The sequence below is a fragment of the Antedon bifida genome, chromosome 7 (assembly GCF_963402885.1).
Source record: "Antedon bifida chromosome 7, ecAntBifi1.1, whole genome shotgun sequence".
NCBI lineage: Eukaryota > Metazoa > Echinodermata > Crinoidea > Comatulida > Antedonidae > Antedon > Antedon bifida.
The window spans coordinates 19,338,469-19,355,280 of NC_136232.1; the positions used below are offsets into that span (position 1 = coordinate 19,338,469).

General features: G+C 35.2%; 1 protein-coding gene across 1 annotated transcript in view; it reads right to left on the minus strand.

Annotated features, from left to right (window-relative positions):
- Positions 1–11,187: 11,187 nt before the first annotated feature.
- Positions 11,188–16,812, minus strand: part of LOC144848222 (uncharacterized) — a 75,744-nt gene continuing 70,119 nt past the window's right edge. The window contains exon 23 of the mRNA XM_078704935.1: positions 11,188–14,041. Within this exon, the coding sequence (XP_078561061.1) occupies positions 14,026–14,041 (16 nt within the window). The 3' untranslated portion in view covers positions 11,188–14,025. The remainder of the gene's footprint in view (positions 14,042–16,812) is intronic.

The window sequence follows — 16,812 nt, forward strand, 5'->3', positions numbered from 1 at the left end:
TTTCAGCTTATTTCCATTGGGATCCTTTACAATCTAAAATAAAAAAATATAAACATTACAAAGTATAGCATTAAACACGTAAATATAACGATAATATAAAAAACAAGTTAAATTAAGGACTATGATTGACTTATATAGTTACTCGCCAATGATCGACCAATGACGTCTTGCCTATACAGATAGCTTTTGATGGAAAGCTGTATATTCAACCATATACGCTTAACTGTCAAATTATTACGGATTGAAAATCCTTTTACATTTCAGTGTAAGCCGCATTTAACATCCCGCCTACACCGACCCCATTTCTTTATTAATACCGTAATTTATATTAACAGATCGCTGTTATTACGCTGAGCGTAGTTTGGATAATATATATTAGAAATTACATACTACTCCTAGCAAGTAACACTTTTTCATTAATCAGAAAATTATTCAGAGGATAAAAATGGGTAAAAAATCAAACTCCGTTACTGAAATATATCCAATAAAATCTGACGCATTTGAACAACAATTTTAATGTTAAAATCTGCAGTTAGAATCAAGTAAAACATTCTTAAATAACTTGCAATATTAAATAGGCCTAATCGTAGTTAAGTGGATTTTTATAATATATAGTTATCATTGTGATCGACGATAACTGAAATTGTACACTTTAAAAATAGTGTTTATTTTGTACCCACTTTTTCCACACATTTAGCCTTAAACATGTTTAGATATAAAACATGTTTAGGTTCTAAACACATTCTAAACATGTAGCCTGTATCCAACTCAACACATCATTGACGTGTTGATTGTTAAACATGTGGAGCGATATAAAGACACGTTTAGGTATTTAATTATATATATATATATTATATATTATTTATTATATATAGTATAAATAATTTAATGCCATGTGTTGAGATCATGTGTGAAACTTTTGCCACAGTAAAACCGATGCACGCAACGCTAAACACGTACCTAAACATATTGACTGCTAAACATGTGGAGATATTATACATAATAGTGAATTGTTGACTGCTAAACTATTGGAGAAAACAACACGTAGCTATAAACACGTTTAGGTTTTAAACACGCTAAACATGTAACTACGTGTTTAAAAGCTAAATGTGTGGGAAAAAGTGGGTACAAAATACACGTTTAGGATTGTTCCAGCAACATATTGAAATTTGGGAGAAAATCGATTTTAAAATCAAAACCTCGAAAAAAGTTTCGTTATGGTTTATCATCGAAAACTTATATCATACTTTATTATAGAAATTCAAATAGGCCTATTTCGAGTTCTTTTTTCGAGTTAAGCTACGTCACCATTATCATTAAAATTCCGGAATACGTTCCGTTTTTCGAACACACGTAGGCCTACGGAATCTGGGATGAGTTAGTGTGAACGGGTGTTATTAAACACTTAACACGAATCCCGGGCCTCTGTGTGAACATAGCTTTAAGCTACCGAGAATTCTTCGATATTTATATAGTCAAACATATAGGCCTACGCAGTCATCCGAAAAGACACTAATCAATCGTATGTTTATTGGAAGTAAAAGCACAAGTTATGGGTGTTGTTTGATTGATAATTAATACTAAATGGGAAAGGTGATTATTAACACATTGGATCGCATCATCGAAGTTAATTTATAATATGTCACATGAGTGGCAGTCTTGATCGAGTTAAAAATAATCTAAGGGATACAGTTCATGTTATATATTCCAAAAACTATTTGAGATAATAATTAGCACGGGAAATTGCTTTGCTATATAAATCATAGATGCCCTACTTTTTAATACATTTTACTACCATCTTTTTTTACAATTACTTTAATAACGTACGTATACGTTCAGTAGATGTAGGCTATCGTTTGAAAGCAACATAAAGTAACCAACCAACCATAAGATCCAATAACCGATTGATAAAGCATGGCATGAAATAGTTTTGAGTTGAATGGAGAGACTATTTCATGAGGAGCAGACCCGCTCGTGGTTTCAACAAATGGAAATATTCGTCCCATTCAACGAACACATATAATACATTTTTATAATCCAAATTTACTGGTGTTTTTTTTTATAATTAAACGTTTTTCCAACTGTTTCCTATCTTTAATCAAGTCCGAAGACTAGGCCATTCAAAGGGCAGCTCTCCGATTTTTGACACGGGGTACAATTTACAGTCATAAACGGAGCGCACTTACAGGTTGAATTTGAACGGACAAGTCACCAGACTCGCGTGTCAAATTTAAAACAAAAAGTTGCAGTGTAGCCTAATAGAACCATTAAATAGAACGTTTTTCCATGTAATAGAATTACCACCGAACGGCAGGTGTGTTATAATAGCGGATATTTTACAGACTTCATTACATTTTACTCCCGAAAGTAACCTTGTTTTAAATATATAAAAACTATAACTCTAGATTCTCTCCCTCATTTAGTTCCATTACAAGTAATCCCAACCAGCCTAATCAGGATACAACTTAAAGTATAACGTTATAACGGAAACGAAATAAAATATAAAATATGAAACATATCAAAACTGAAATTGGGTATGTCTTTGAGCAAAGCCTTGTATGAAATTATATAAAACAAATTATACTAAACGACTTGAAAGAAAGATTTGAATCCATAATCATGGGATTGTAACATAAGCAATCATGTTATATCAATAATCTGTGCGCTCTTATTGAGTAAATAACGAGATGGGTATAGATAAAACATGTTGGCATAGAGTACGTCAATGCACACTTTGGGGACGGGTACTAAAGGCTAGATTTAGCAAAGGTTACTAATTGAGAAAGACATGCTACTTTGAAGAGTGTGTTTGCAAGTGAATTTATTGTCATGTTCAATTAGTAAACATTGTATAGTTCATGTGATGAAATAGGTCAATACAAAAGATACATTTGTAAACTAAGAAGAATCACGTTCCAATAGCGAAGTTTACATTAGTACTTATTATATTGCTGTAATTCTATATAAAGTTTGGTTACCACAGTTTGGTTAAATTACCTGTGATGCGCTTATGTCCTTGCTTTGCGTCTATAGCTTGGTTTTCACTAGAGACGCAACACAAGGACGTAACGTAAGAGATTTGACCAATCACAGACGATGGATTATTCGAACTGTCGCTTGTGATTGGTCAACACGCTTACGTTGCGTTAACGTCCTTGCATTGCGTCCCAGTGTGAAACAAGCATTAGTGGGAGCAAGGCTTACAGTTGTTGACACAACGCAAGTGAGTTGACCAATCACAACTCAGATGATTCACGCTTACGTCCCCGTGTTTCGACTAAAGCAACATTCACACTTGTTCCGTTTCACGGAGCGGAAGACGGTGCAGTTCAATTATTATTATATGATTTTACATTATTTAACAAACGACGCCATCTTTCGTTCCGTGAAATGTGAATGTAGCTTAGGCCTACGTGGAACAAAGCTTAAGCATGGTTTCCCACTAGAACGCATCGCAGCGATGTATTGACGCAAAGTGCTGTATTTCGTAAATCACAAGTGGGAACCGACGATGCAACAGTGCTGAAAACATTGCAGGTTTGATTTCACGCAGGCGGGGGCAAACACAATTATTAGAAGGGCATTTTCTTATGTTGCGTAGGTTGTGCTACGTTGCGTCGCTAGTGGGAACCAAGCTATATAGGACGCAAACGACGTAGGCGCAACACAAGTGTGTTTTGACAGTGAGAGTGCGGATGATCCATCACGTCGTATCTTGCGTTAAGCTTGGTTCCCACTAGAACGTAACGCAAGGACGTAAACACAACGCAAGCGTTTTAACCAATGGCAAGCGAAGTTATAGACAGTTAGCAATCACAAGCGAATAAGCCATCGCTTGTGATTGGTCAATTTACTTGCGTTGCGTTACGTCCTTGCGTTGCGTCGCTAGTGGGAACCACGCTTTACAGACGGATAACCATGGTGGTGTTACGTCTGACGTATCTATTTTATGCGTTAAAAAACAAAACAAAAATGTGTTTTGGTTTACAAAGCCAACTATATAGGCTATAATTAAATGTATAATTTTAAAAACACGATCTTTAGAACAGTGTTTATGTCTACGGTATAAAATTACTAGCATGGACACAATAGTTTATTATTCATTCGTGCTTAAGCATATTCACAACAAAACTGAGGACTGAAGTCGTTTGTTTTCCGAGAGCCTATAAATAAAGGGAAGAGAAAAAAAGGCATTGATGTTATTGAATACAAAATACAAGCGTGTTGTAAATATGAAGTATAGAGAATACCTATTAAAGCGTGGTTCCCACTAGAACGCAACGCAGCGACGTATCGACGCAAAGTGCTGTATTGCGTAATCACAAGTGGGAACCGACGACGCAATAGTGCTGCAAACATCGCAGGTTTGATTTCACGCAGGCGGGGGAAAACACAATTATTAGAAAGGCATTTGCTTACGTTGCGTAGATTGCATTACGTTGCGTCGCTAGTGGGAACCAAGCTTAAAGCGTGGTTCTCACTAGAACGCAACGCAGCGACGTATCGACGCAAAGTGCTGTATTGCGTAATCACAAGTGGGAACCGACGACGCAGTAGTGCTCCAAACATCACAGGTTTGATTACACTCAGGCAGGGGCAAACACAATTATTAGAAGGGCATTTGCTTACGTTGCGTAGATTGCGTTACGTTGCGTCGCTAGTGGGAACCACGCTTTAGGGACACATTTAAGGCCAACAAATAAAGATGGGCCGTTATGTTAAAACATATATTTCACGATTAACTATCGCCTGAATATGCGTGTCCCCTTAAGCTTGGTTCCCACTAGAACGTAACGCAAGGACGTAAACGCAACGCAAGCGTTTTAACCAATGACAAGCGAAGTTATAGACAGTTAGCAATCACAAGCGAATAAGCCATCGCTTGTGATTGGTCAATTCACTTACGTTGCGTTACGTCCTTGCGTTGCGTCGCTAGTGGGAACCACGATTTAAAGCTTGGTTCTCACTAGCGACGCAACGTAACGTAATCTACGCAACGTAAGAAAATGCCCTTCTAGTCATTGTGTTTGCCCCCGCCTGCGTGAAATCAAACCTACGATGTTTACAGCACTTTGCGTCGATACGTCGTTGCGTGCGTTCTATTGGGAACCACGCTTAATAAGGGTGTCTCAAAGGAGGGTTTTCAATGCATCACAAAACAATGTAACAGCATTAATAAAACGTGTGGATATTTTTTTATTAAATAAACCATTACATTTGACATTTTAAAACATGGGGGCGAGACAGTGTCAATAAAAGTTATTACATTTAAGCCGTCAGGTCATCAACACTACTGAAATAAAAGTCCTACTGCGCTAACCCACCAAACACTGTATGCGTTCCTGTTATACGGGACGGAGGACGGAAGACGGCGAGGTTAAATTGTTTCTTTGTGCGTTTTCAATAGGCAGTTTGGGCAACCTCTATATCCGTATTATGACAAGGATACGTATGCGTATACGCGAGTTTGCCCGAACGCTATTTATTTAATCAAACGGCGCCGTCTTCCATTCCGTTAAACAGAGCAGGTATGAATAAATGTACGCTTAAAGCGTGGTTCCCACTAGCGACGCAACCTACGCAACGTAAGAAAATGCCCTTCCGATAATTGTGTTTGCCCCCGACTGCGTGAAATCAAACCTGCAACTTTGCAGCAATGTTGCGTCGTCGGTTCCCACTTGGGATTACGCAATACAGCACGTTGCGTCGATTCGTCGCTGCGTTACGTTGCGTTCTAGTGGGAACCACGCTTTAAATACGAATCCACAACTACGAATGTCTGAACGGCCGTAGGGCCAATAACCTAAATATAATTTAGATAACAGCATGGACGGTTAAAAAACGTAAATTAATGGCAACCAAACAAAAAGAGATCCCTGGATAAAAGCGAATATCTCTCTGACGTTTTGTTTGTGACAAATTAAAAGGTTAGAAAGTGTCATTAACGAAGGTAGAGCAATCATACTGTATTGGCATACCAATTCCGTCGTCACCATCTTCATAATTACAAATCGATTTGTGGAAAAAGGCATGTTGTAATTAGTGTACATTTGTCCTTAACGTTGCACCACGCAATGTTGACTGTCGTCTGCTACAAACAGACGAAGTGTCGAATTACCATCAATTGATTTATTTCCCGCCCATATTTGAAATTCAACGCGGCATTAACTATTTTGATTATTATTACATTAAGATCCTTTTAAATGATATCGTTGGTGTTAGAACGTGGTCCATTACGCGTTAAATGAGGGAGCCAAACAAAACCATTTTGGATAGGCCTAAACATAAACATTCAATTTTCTGGCAAACTTGCTGTCCCGTTCAGGGGACACTTTTCTGTGAAACGAACGAAGGGAAATAATTATGTTCCAACGCAGCTATACGGCCAACCCCTATATTCAGAGGAAAGCCCTAATTACGCAGTACGTATCAATTAATACAGTTTTTAAAAGGTTTTCTTTGTTCAATACCGTATGACGATATGTTTTACAATATCCAATACAATGAACTTGTGTTTACAATTACAAATTATGTATTATGATACAAATAATGAATGTTTATGAGGCGATGGTACAAATAACTAAGGTGAACCATGAAAGGTTATATTTTTAGGAGACGAAGCCGAAATATTAACTTTCAGATTTATGTTAATGTTGTACTCCTTTGTATAGAGTATGGGTTTTACAATCCTCTGCTAACTTAAAAATAATTCTACGATAAACGAAATCGCCAGATTGGTGGTGTCACACACCAATCGAATTTTGCACGGCTGGCGTCTCACACACTTCACCCTTTTCTAACACATCGCCAGCCGCACAACGCACACTTGTGCTCAGGTTCCTAAAGTTATTTATCTACATTTCTCATCGCCATGCTCACGGAACTGTTATTGTCTCTATTTGTGTTTTGCTCTCTGTCTTACAAACACACACACAGAGCAAGCCTACTGTAAAATAAAGTATTAGTAACGACAGTGTGTCCTAGATACATGATCATATTCAATTCTAATAATATAATATTTAATTTCACAACGCAACCTATTTTAAATCTGATGATTTTTTTCGCCCGCTATCATGAAGGAAATTCACACTCAATTTATATTAATCTGAGATACAATGTTAATTACGCGTTTTACGTGAGAAACCAGTAAAGATTTGTGAAATCCACTAGAAACTACACGATTATAGCTGAGCAAATAAAAAGCGCTGTATTGTCTAGGGTATACTTATCGTTAAGTCTTTAGTAATGAAGAAATTTTAACCGCGAACGAACAACGAGTTGAGGTTGTTAGCCGAATTGTGCCAACAAGTCGTTGGAAATGAATTGATATATATTTCTATGAAAAGAAAATTGGGTTATCATATTCAATTGTTCAAACACATTTGATTATTATATTTTTGTAATGTTCTCAATGTCAAAATGAAATTCTTTTTTACCTATATTTCAATTAATTATAGAAACAAGATACAGTATATCAGTATTTGAAGGTTTTGAAGTAAAACACGAAACGCTTACGGTTCTTCCTTTAATTATAAGCATTGCTCTAACAAAAATTAGAACATTTTTTTAAAAATTATATGTCAAAAATATCAAATTTTTAAAAAATGAATTCTAGGGATGCCTGAAGAAAATGAATTACAGAAATGTAATATTCGAGAGACTTGAATGACAAAAAAATGTTGAAATGACTAGTGGCGACCGAGTCTCTAGTCTAATTGGGTTTGGGCCAATTAGCTAAAAGGAAGTGGCCGGGTTGCGATATTTCTTTTCGTACATAAGTTAGGGACCCCTCATGAAACGTCACAAAATAAACATGAATATTCATTAGTCATATCCATAAGGTGTGACGTAAGAATTGAGTAACTACAAACGCTTTCTGTCCAGCCGTCTCTGTAGTCGCGTGGATTAGACTGAATTTACATGTCGATGTATGGGGTTCGAATCCCATGAGCAACTTCTTTTTACTTTATAGTGTGTGAGAGAGATTATTTAGAGGGTTAGGTTTAGTTATATTAAATAAGTAGTTCGGCTATCTTTCACATAAGGGGACCACAACTTATGTACGAAAAAAAAATCGCGGCCGCGGTCTGGTAACCCACGGTCCACTCACAGATCACAACTCGTACACAATAATAACAACTATATATTATTATTTACTTATTTCTCGTGAAATAAATGAGGAGCAATCTGTTTTCCTGGTTTTAACACTACGCGGAAAACCTTTATTCAGGGGACACCACTATACGAACAATGTATAAACTCCAAAGTAGGTATCCCCTTAATAGGGGTTCTACTTAGTCTATATGTTTGAGATATTCAATTGACATTATTCAAGGTGTATCCAACTCATTAGGGTAGTATTACAAGATCTAAAACATGAACGCTATCAATCATAGAATTGAACCCCAAATCCTCGAGACTAAAAGGCAATTTATGTTAACTACCATTTACGCGAAAGTCCCAATACATTGACACAGTTTACATAATGCTCAAGAATAATGTTAACTTGTCAACATACATTTAACAGCGTGTAAGTCATTTACATGATATGAAACCCCACTGGCTGTCTAACGTTAAGTCCCATTATTTTATTCTCAAAATCCCGGTACTTAACACAGATTACTATAAAACATACATGCTATAATCACTATAAAGGCCTCATACTATAATGTACTGATTAAATAAAAAAAAAACGTTGTGCCCAAAAGGCTACAAAACATTGCCATTAGATAGGTAATTGAAACCGACAGTCTTGATTATAAACAATCATCGCAATGAAATAAAAATTGCATATATTTATCAATACAAAACAAGGTTTATATTATTTTTTCCCAACATGTTAAGGCTAAACTATAGGCCTAGAGGGCGTCATATTTGAATAAATATAAAATTTGCATAATGCGATGACGTATGCTTGGTCCTTGTGTTGCGTCAAAGTGCAAACCAAGCTCCATTGCACTAACGTCAAATGTACAAATGCATTTACGTAATCGGAAGAATAACGGATCTCCGACCACAACGTCATTGATAAAAATGAACCCCAATTGCGTAAAACACGAGTTCGAAATGTTCATAGCGGAAAACGCTGCACCTGTGGGAACGAAACATAATGATAAACTCTCCGATAGGAGAAAGACATTGATTAGATCGATAGAGCTCATAATATCCCAATGCTTCAGCATATGGTATATAAGCTCACTGGAACATGTTTACGCATAATATTAAATAACATAAACGATCGAAAGAAAATGCATATCGATTATGACCAGAGTGTCACGCACCTCCGGGTTTAAGTATGGACAATATTTTAGACCTCCGGTAGATTTCGCATTATGTAGAAAGCAGTATCATTAACGTAACTTAATGACTAACGAATGTCTTTAGAAGACGATTATTTCAAAAGGGAGGGTTTTCGAGCTGTACACAATGACGTCATTTTTATGTTTAAAAAGTAAATGAATATAAACATTCCAAACGCTTTTACGGCGAGAGGACTTGGCACAATGTACTTTCGAATAAAGTTATTTCAACTCTGTGTTACAAACGCTTCTATAACGCCGTGAACTAAGTGTAGAAACTATTTTAACGATGCGTTTATAAACGCTTCTACAACGCCGTGAAGTGTAGTAGAAGCTATTTCAACGATGCGTTCGCAACGCTTTTACCACGAGAAAACTTGCATCAACGTACCGCAATTAAGTTACTTCAACCCAGCGTTATTGTTATTACGACGGGTGAACGTACATCGACGAACGAAGGTCTAACAACAGGATGCTGAGCTCCGGAGATGAAAGGGTTTATCTGTGGCTGCGACACGATCAGTTAACAGAAACCGCGCGCCGCGCAGAGAATATGTGCATACAGTAATACAGTACTGTTGGTATTTGTCGCAGCCAGACATAAGATCAAAGGACTGTTACGAGTTCTTATCTTGGTAAGGCGAGCTCAGTGTCCTGTTAGATTGCCCTGCATCAACGTACTGCCGAAATTAAGTCATTTCAACCATGCGTTCCAAACGTTTTTACGACGTGTGAACATCAATTAACGTATTGAAAATTAGGTTATTTTGTAATGTTTACGTCCTAAACAAGTGAACTTGTATCGACGGATGCTAGATGGAATTACTTATATATTGCATTCACGATCCACTTACCGTCAGCAAAATCGCTCTGCATTTGTTTATATTACACATTAATGCCAACACGGATTCACACAAAGTACGTGTAATGTGATTCATAATAAGGTTATGTATAGTGCAAACGATACTCTAGTACGTAAAACGCCCCATCTCACAAAATACCATAATCATACCAAAGTTTCACGCTATGCTCGCTGCCAGCGAAGTTGACACATTTATGTTTATGTTATAAATCAGTATGTGAGGCAAATTTATTAATTTAAATAGTCCTACATTTTACAGAACTGTTTCCAATTGCATATCTAATCGGTTCGAATTCATTTACACTTTCACCCTAGTTTTTTGATAATTACATCACATATTTTTAACATAAATGTACGGATTAAACAAAATCAAATTTAAAATTTACTCATAAGGGCAGAATACTTGGCAATTTCATTTGATGCTGTTGGGGATTCGAAATAACAACATGAAACGAAACAAATAATTAGGTTTATTGATTGTCACAGAAAGCTACGTATCAGCGAATGCGACATTTTCTTTAGTTTCTTAATTTTCTGTGTTAAGCAGTGATAAAGTAAAAAACTTTATCGAACAAGTTTGTTTAATCCTATGAAATTTTAATTCAATCATTGTGGAGCAGTACACCGTGGTAACCCATACTCGTTCAAAACATGCACTGGGTTTTTTAAGATACACGAGTCAGATGTGACTGGAGGAAAGTCTTGAACATATGCCAACTAGATGGCGACAACAGGGCAATACCATAGCACATAACTATATACCTAACTAAATATAACTTAACCTACCCTCACTATATACAGTATCATATATGGGATGACAACTGCTGTGAATAAGACGCGATACTCTAGGATATTTAGTGTCACTGGACATGATACAGACCGTGTATCATGTCACTGGACATGATACAGGCCGTGTATCGTGTCACTGGACACGATACAGCCAATGTATTGAGTAATTTCTAGCACATTTTAATTAACCAATCGGATCCTCGACTCAACATTACACAGAGAGCAAACGTTTCAAAGTAAATGGTCATTTCGACCAAATCTTTAATTTGACAACAACGAGCTTCTTGTACAACAAGAAAAAACATCGTTCAAAACACAGCTAATACAATTAATTCTTATTTTATAAACCACTTTTTGAATATTAAATGCACCATGCAACATATAATTCTGTAAACAAAGTAAATTTCAAGTTATTCAATACTGTATACTTCTAAAAAGAACTTTAACGCTAAAAAAATATGTTGTACTTTCTGAAAAAAATAATATAACTTCTTGATCCGAATCGCCTATAACGCTGCATATATATAATATGGAAAATGTTAGCATTAATGTAATGTGCAGTCACTGGACATATACATTGGACATAACGGACGAATGACCGCTAGCATGTTCATTAAAGGACTATTAACGCAACCGATATAATCATTGTTGTTTACGAGACTGAGAATTGAAAATGGTTAGCCGACAATCTATAGATGTATACGGATGTATTTTATATTGCGTTTTGATGGGACTGTCTGTGTGTGATGTATTGTCAACCGTCATTAAATTCAGCTGAATGTCGGTCAGTTTATAAAGACATGTAGATATAAAGAGTGCTACAAATAACTGGAATTAATTTAGACATCTACGATTAAAATATTCTTAAATCATAGTTATTAACTAATTGTATTGAATGGATTAAAAACCAATGTCCATTTATTTATCTGTGAATAATAAAGTTTCATTAAACCCTTCCTAAAATGCATGTTGTTATTGTACCAAGTGAGTTATTAAAACACAATCTGTATTAACTATTATGGAGCAATAAATAATATTATATTTGTTATTGTACTTAAGTAATAAATTAGTAAAACGAACTTAGCACACCTAGCGGTTAAAAAAAGATTTAGTATTGTACAAATTCTATGGAATAATTAAGATTAATTCACCATCCGGGTATTTGTTGAGTTGTTTACCTTGATATTTATCTCCACGAAGAACAACAACATTTTAAGTCATACAATGGCATGATACAATTAATAAAACTATTTACTGGTAACTACAAAAGCAATGACGTCATTTATGCCGTCACCATAATTTAAGCCAAAGAATAACATTGTTTGTGAATAAGCAATGTACATAACAAGTAAATCTTAAATTTAAGATAATTTAATTTTGATGTTAATGCATATTTAAATTACGACAGTTGATGACCATCGGTATAAAAAGGAACCATTCCAAAATAATTCCACTGCAGTTACTGCAGTAAAGACATTTTTTTTAATACAATAGTGTATGGTTTTTTTGTTTGTTTCAATGTAGAGGTTTATGAGGGAAGTCACTGCAATAAACAGTGTGTGTATGGTTTAATCTAAAAAACAAATAATTGCCTAAACTGTAGTTACTGCAGTAACTGCAGTAGCATATTATTGACAAGCAAATATGTTTTACATGTTGTATTGCAAGAAACACAACATGTACGATCACCACCTAATACATGCTCTATTGTGTATGATCACTTAATTTATTATACAATGTACAAATTAGATGATCAAAAGATGATATTAACAATACATAATTACATCGCTGTTGCTATTTTCTCACAGAATCTAAACTGAACATGCAATATACATACTTTACTGCATAAGTGTATTTGAACAATTTGTGGCAATAGTTAGTTGTTAGTTATGTCGATTTAACCATTTCCTTTTTGTTGATTTACGTAGGGTTTTTTAAATTATTGAAACAATGATGAAACTATCAGTCAAGTTGGCTACACATGGTTGTTATTCTCGCTGCTTACATCAGTTAAAAAATGACTTCTGAACTTTGTGGGTTGTTGACTTGGTTATTGTTTGGACTACTTGCTGTTGTTGACTTGGTTACATGATAATTATATAGGTCTATTGTGTTTCTAGTCAGTGTTTGACATGATTACACTTTGAAAAGCTGTTGGTTTAGGTTGACGTGGTTACTTAAATGGTTAGTTGACTTGGCTTGTTAGTTGACTCAGTTACCTGCTAGTTAATTTGGTTACCTGTCAGTGAGTTGTTGACTTATTAAGTCTTAGGAAACTTGTTGACCTTGTTACTTGCTTGGAAACTATTGACTTGGTAACTTGTCAGTTAGCTTTTAACTTGTTGGTTGCAGGTTAGGAAACTAACTGTCAAGTTAGTTTCATAATAGAAATCTGTTGACTTGGTCACAGCTTGGAATCTATTTACTTGGTTGGAAACTGTTTACTTGGTTCTTGTCAGTGAGCTGTTAACTTGGTCACTTGTCAGTGAGCTGTTGACTTATACTGATTAGAAATCAGTTGACTTGGTTAAATGCTTGGAAACTATTGACCTAGTACTGTAAATTAGCTGTTAACTTGGTTACTTGTCCGTTAGCCTTTAACTTGGTTCTTGTCTGTTAACTGTTAACTTGGTTACTTGTCAGTTAGCTGTTACTTTATTGGTTAGGAAGCTTTTGACTTGGTTAACAGCTAGCACACTTTGACTTAGCATGTTGACTTGACTGTTGTTGTGTTACTATACTAGTTCATTGCTGATTTCAGTTATAGGAGAGCAAACTGCATTACATGAATTTATTTATTGTTATTATTAAAGCAATTTACTTGCGAGTTGCTTACCTCCATGCAGACCTGTTTACATGATGGTTAAAATGAATGGTCACTAGCAATTCTTTTTTTCATTGTAGTCTCTTGTCTTGGCAGCTATTCAGCAAACGGTAACTTATAATTATGTTGTAGGTTAGGGACAATCTTCAGTTGACCACTGACTTGTTCCTATATGCAGGAACTATTCATTGACTTGGTTAGGTTGAAGGCTTGAAAACTTATTAACATCTTTTGATTTTAGTACATATACGTTAAACTTCACTTCCACTGCAAGAAAAAAAAATTGGAACATCTATTGATTAGTTTTCTAATATTGTTTGAGTAACATTTTAAAAGGTTCACAGATTGATTTTAACAAAGCATATTGATTTTATGTCATTATTTTCATATGCAGTGTAAGAAGCATAACATAATAATAGCATTGTGCATAACAATAATACACTATAATTATTGTCGTGTGTACAAAACATTATTATTTGCAACATCAATAACCGAAATATCTGAAAATGTGTAATTTGGATGATGTTACTGTATTGTTACTTACTTGTTTGCATAGCTATCCCCATTATTGGGGACATTTTGCCGTCATTGACATTATGTTGACATAGCACAACAATGAGAGACATTAATTTTGATGAGAAGGTCATGGAACACTCATGGAACACTAATTAAAACAACTAAAAACCTGGGACCTGTAACCCTAGGTAGGGACCCTGACGGGTACTCTCCCTCCAGGTCAAAGGGATCCCGAAACTCATCGGTGGGCAGGGGCGCTCATCTCCCTGTTCAGGACTATTCCTGATGATTACCCAGCCTATTTACATTTAAAATTAAACATCAAGACATATAAATTAATCAAATCAACTTAATGACTACTGGACATGGTAGTTATTGTCTTCTATAAAAGATGCTGGAAGCACTTCCTTATATAGTCTTATTTTTATATATATATATTTTTCTACAAAATTTGCCATGCTAATATATCCGAATAGCGAAAGAGGAAGATGCCCCAGCTTGTTGACATCAGTCATGTGAGGGAATAGGATAAAGTTTTGATTATCAGTGGTATTATAATATAGATTATTTTTAGATCACTTCATGCTAAATATTTTTCATCTAGTACCTGGACGCATGATTATGCTATGAATTTTATTAATTTTGGTTATTAAAGAATTATAATTACATAGATTGCAATAATCAGTCAACTAATAAATGTCTCATGAGAAACCCTTTCTATATTCTTGTAGAAGATGTATCGTTCCAATTGTATTATTTACGGGTATTGTAATATATAAGTTTTTTAAGCACATTATTAGTAAGCCAATCAAGGCTTGAAGGCATTCCGTAGGTTCTGGTTAATTGCTTATTGCGATTGAACTATACATTTATATAATCATTCACATTAGGAAGAGCAGCAACGATAATTGTTTAATAAAAAAAACAGAATTGTGAGCATACTGATAGAAAATAGATTGAAAAGTAAAATTCTTTGGTCCAAATCCTCCATGAATCCCATAAGGGCTTCTATCAATTCTTTATGACCTTTTATGACCTAATTATTGGGTTTTGTTTTATAAACATTTTCATTATGTATGGACAGCAAACATGACCATGTACATTTAGTGGTATTAAAGATGAGTGCCTGAAAATATCTGGGTCTTGGGTTCAAAGCCTGACAATATGACCTAGTTTATAGTATGTTATTGTGATTAAATTGAACATGTACAGTGGCTATATGCAAATCACAGGATATCCTGAACAATACCAAACATCATAAGCAATTTATTTAAATTTAATTAAAATAATAATTTTTACAAAATGACATCATCAACTTACTGTAATTGGACATAAAAACTAATACACCTGTATATAAAATTACTATCATGACAGCCTATATTGTTATTAATTTCTGGGTTATAATATTTTTGAAAGTCAGGGATGGTATTATAGAGTATGTCCTTAGGTAAAATATTGTAGAAGAAAAATTCTCACTGGAGATTGATATTATTTAATGTTATCACATGCAAAGAGCTTTGAAAAAATCATGGGGAGCTCAAAGATTATGAAAATTGATTATAAAAGTGATTTTGTTGGATCTTATTTTCACAGATGATTAATCCAGACATTTTTTTTCCGAATGATATCAACGTTTAGTCGCGAGTAGCCAGGTTGTTGGGACAACACCACCACAAACTAAAAAATATATAGTATTGGTTCTAAACACTCCTTGGCCATTGTTCTGCTGGTCCTCAAGCTGGAAAATGAGGAAACGTACCCATGGCAGCCAGACAGTGCCTACCAGATCAGCACATCGGGAGACAATTCCCTACTCATTTAGTATATGTCTGTACACAAGACCAACAGCTTTACATTGAAATGAGGCAATGAGAGTAAAGCAGCTCGCCTAAAGATGTAATCAGTATGGTAGAGATAGGCTTGAACATATGAGTACATTATTACCATTAGACCATCACCCTCCAGTATATACATCACCCAAGACGATTCCCAGACGGTCTCCTATCCAGAAAACAACCAGGCCCAACGTTAATGATTTCAAACTAGAGGTTAGCTCATGTATACTCAAAAGAACCCAGTGTATCTTTTGAAAAGTATTGGGCTATACTGTACTACAGTTTTCTGGCTTTTGGCACTATCACTGGATCAATCTACCAGTTCAATAACTTTATTATGGAAACCTGGGAGGGGGAGGGGGAGGGGAGCAGTGACTTAACATTTTTTGCGTATGTTGATCTAAAAAAAATATGTAATTATATCCAATAATTGGTATGGTTGGTATGCATTTATTCTTCAAATTTTTTTGTACTGGTTGTATGTAAGGTGATACATCGCTGAATCGATTGTAATTTTCAGTTCAGATGTTTTCTGATATTAAAAGACTAAAATAAAGAATGAATGGCATAAAGGTCAGTAATACGTTTGTTTTTAACATAAATGACCTAAGAGAAAAAAACCTAGATAGTTGAACTCGGATTGTTGTTTGCAAGATTAATATGGTCTATATCAAGGTCTACAAATCT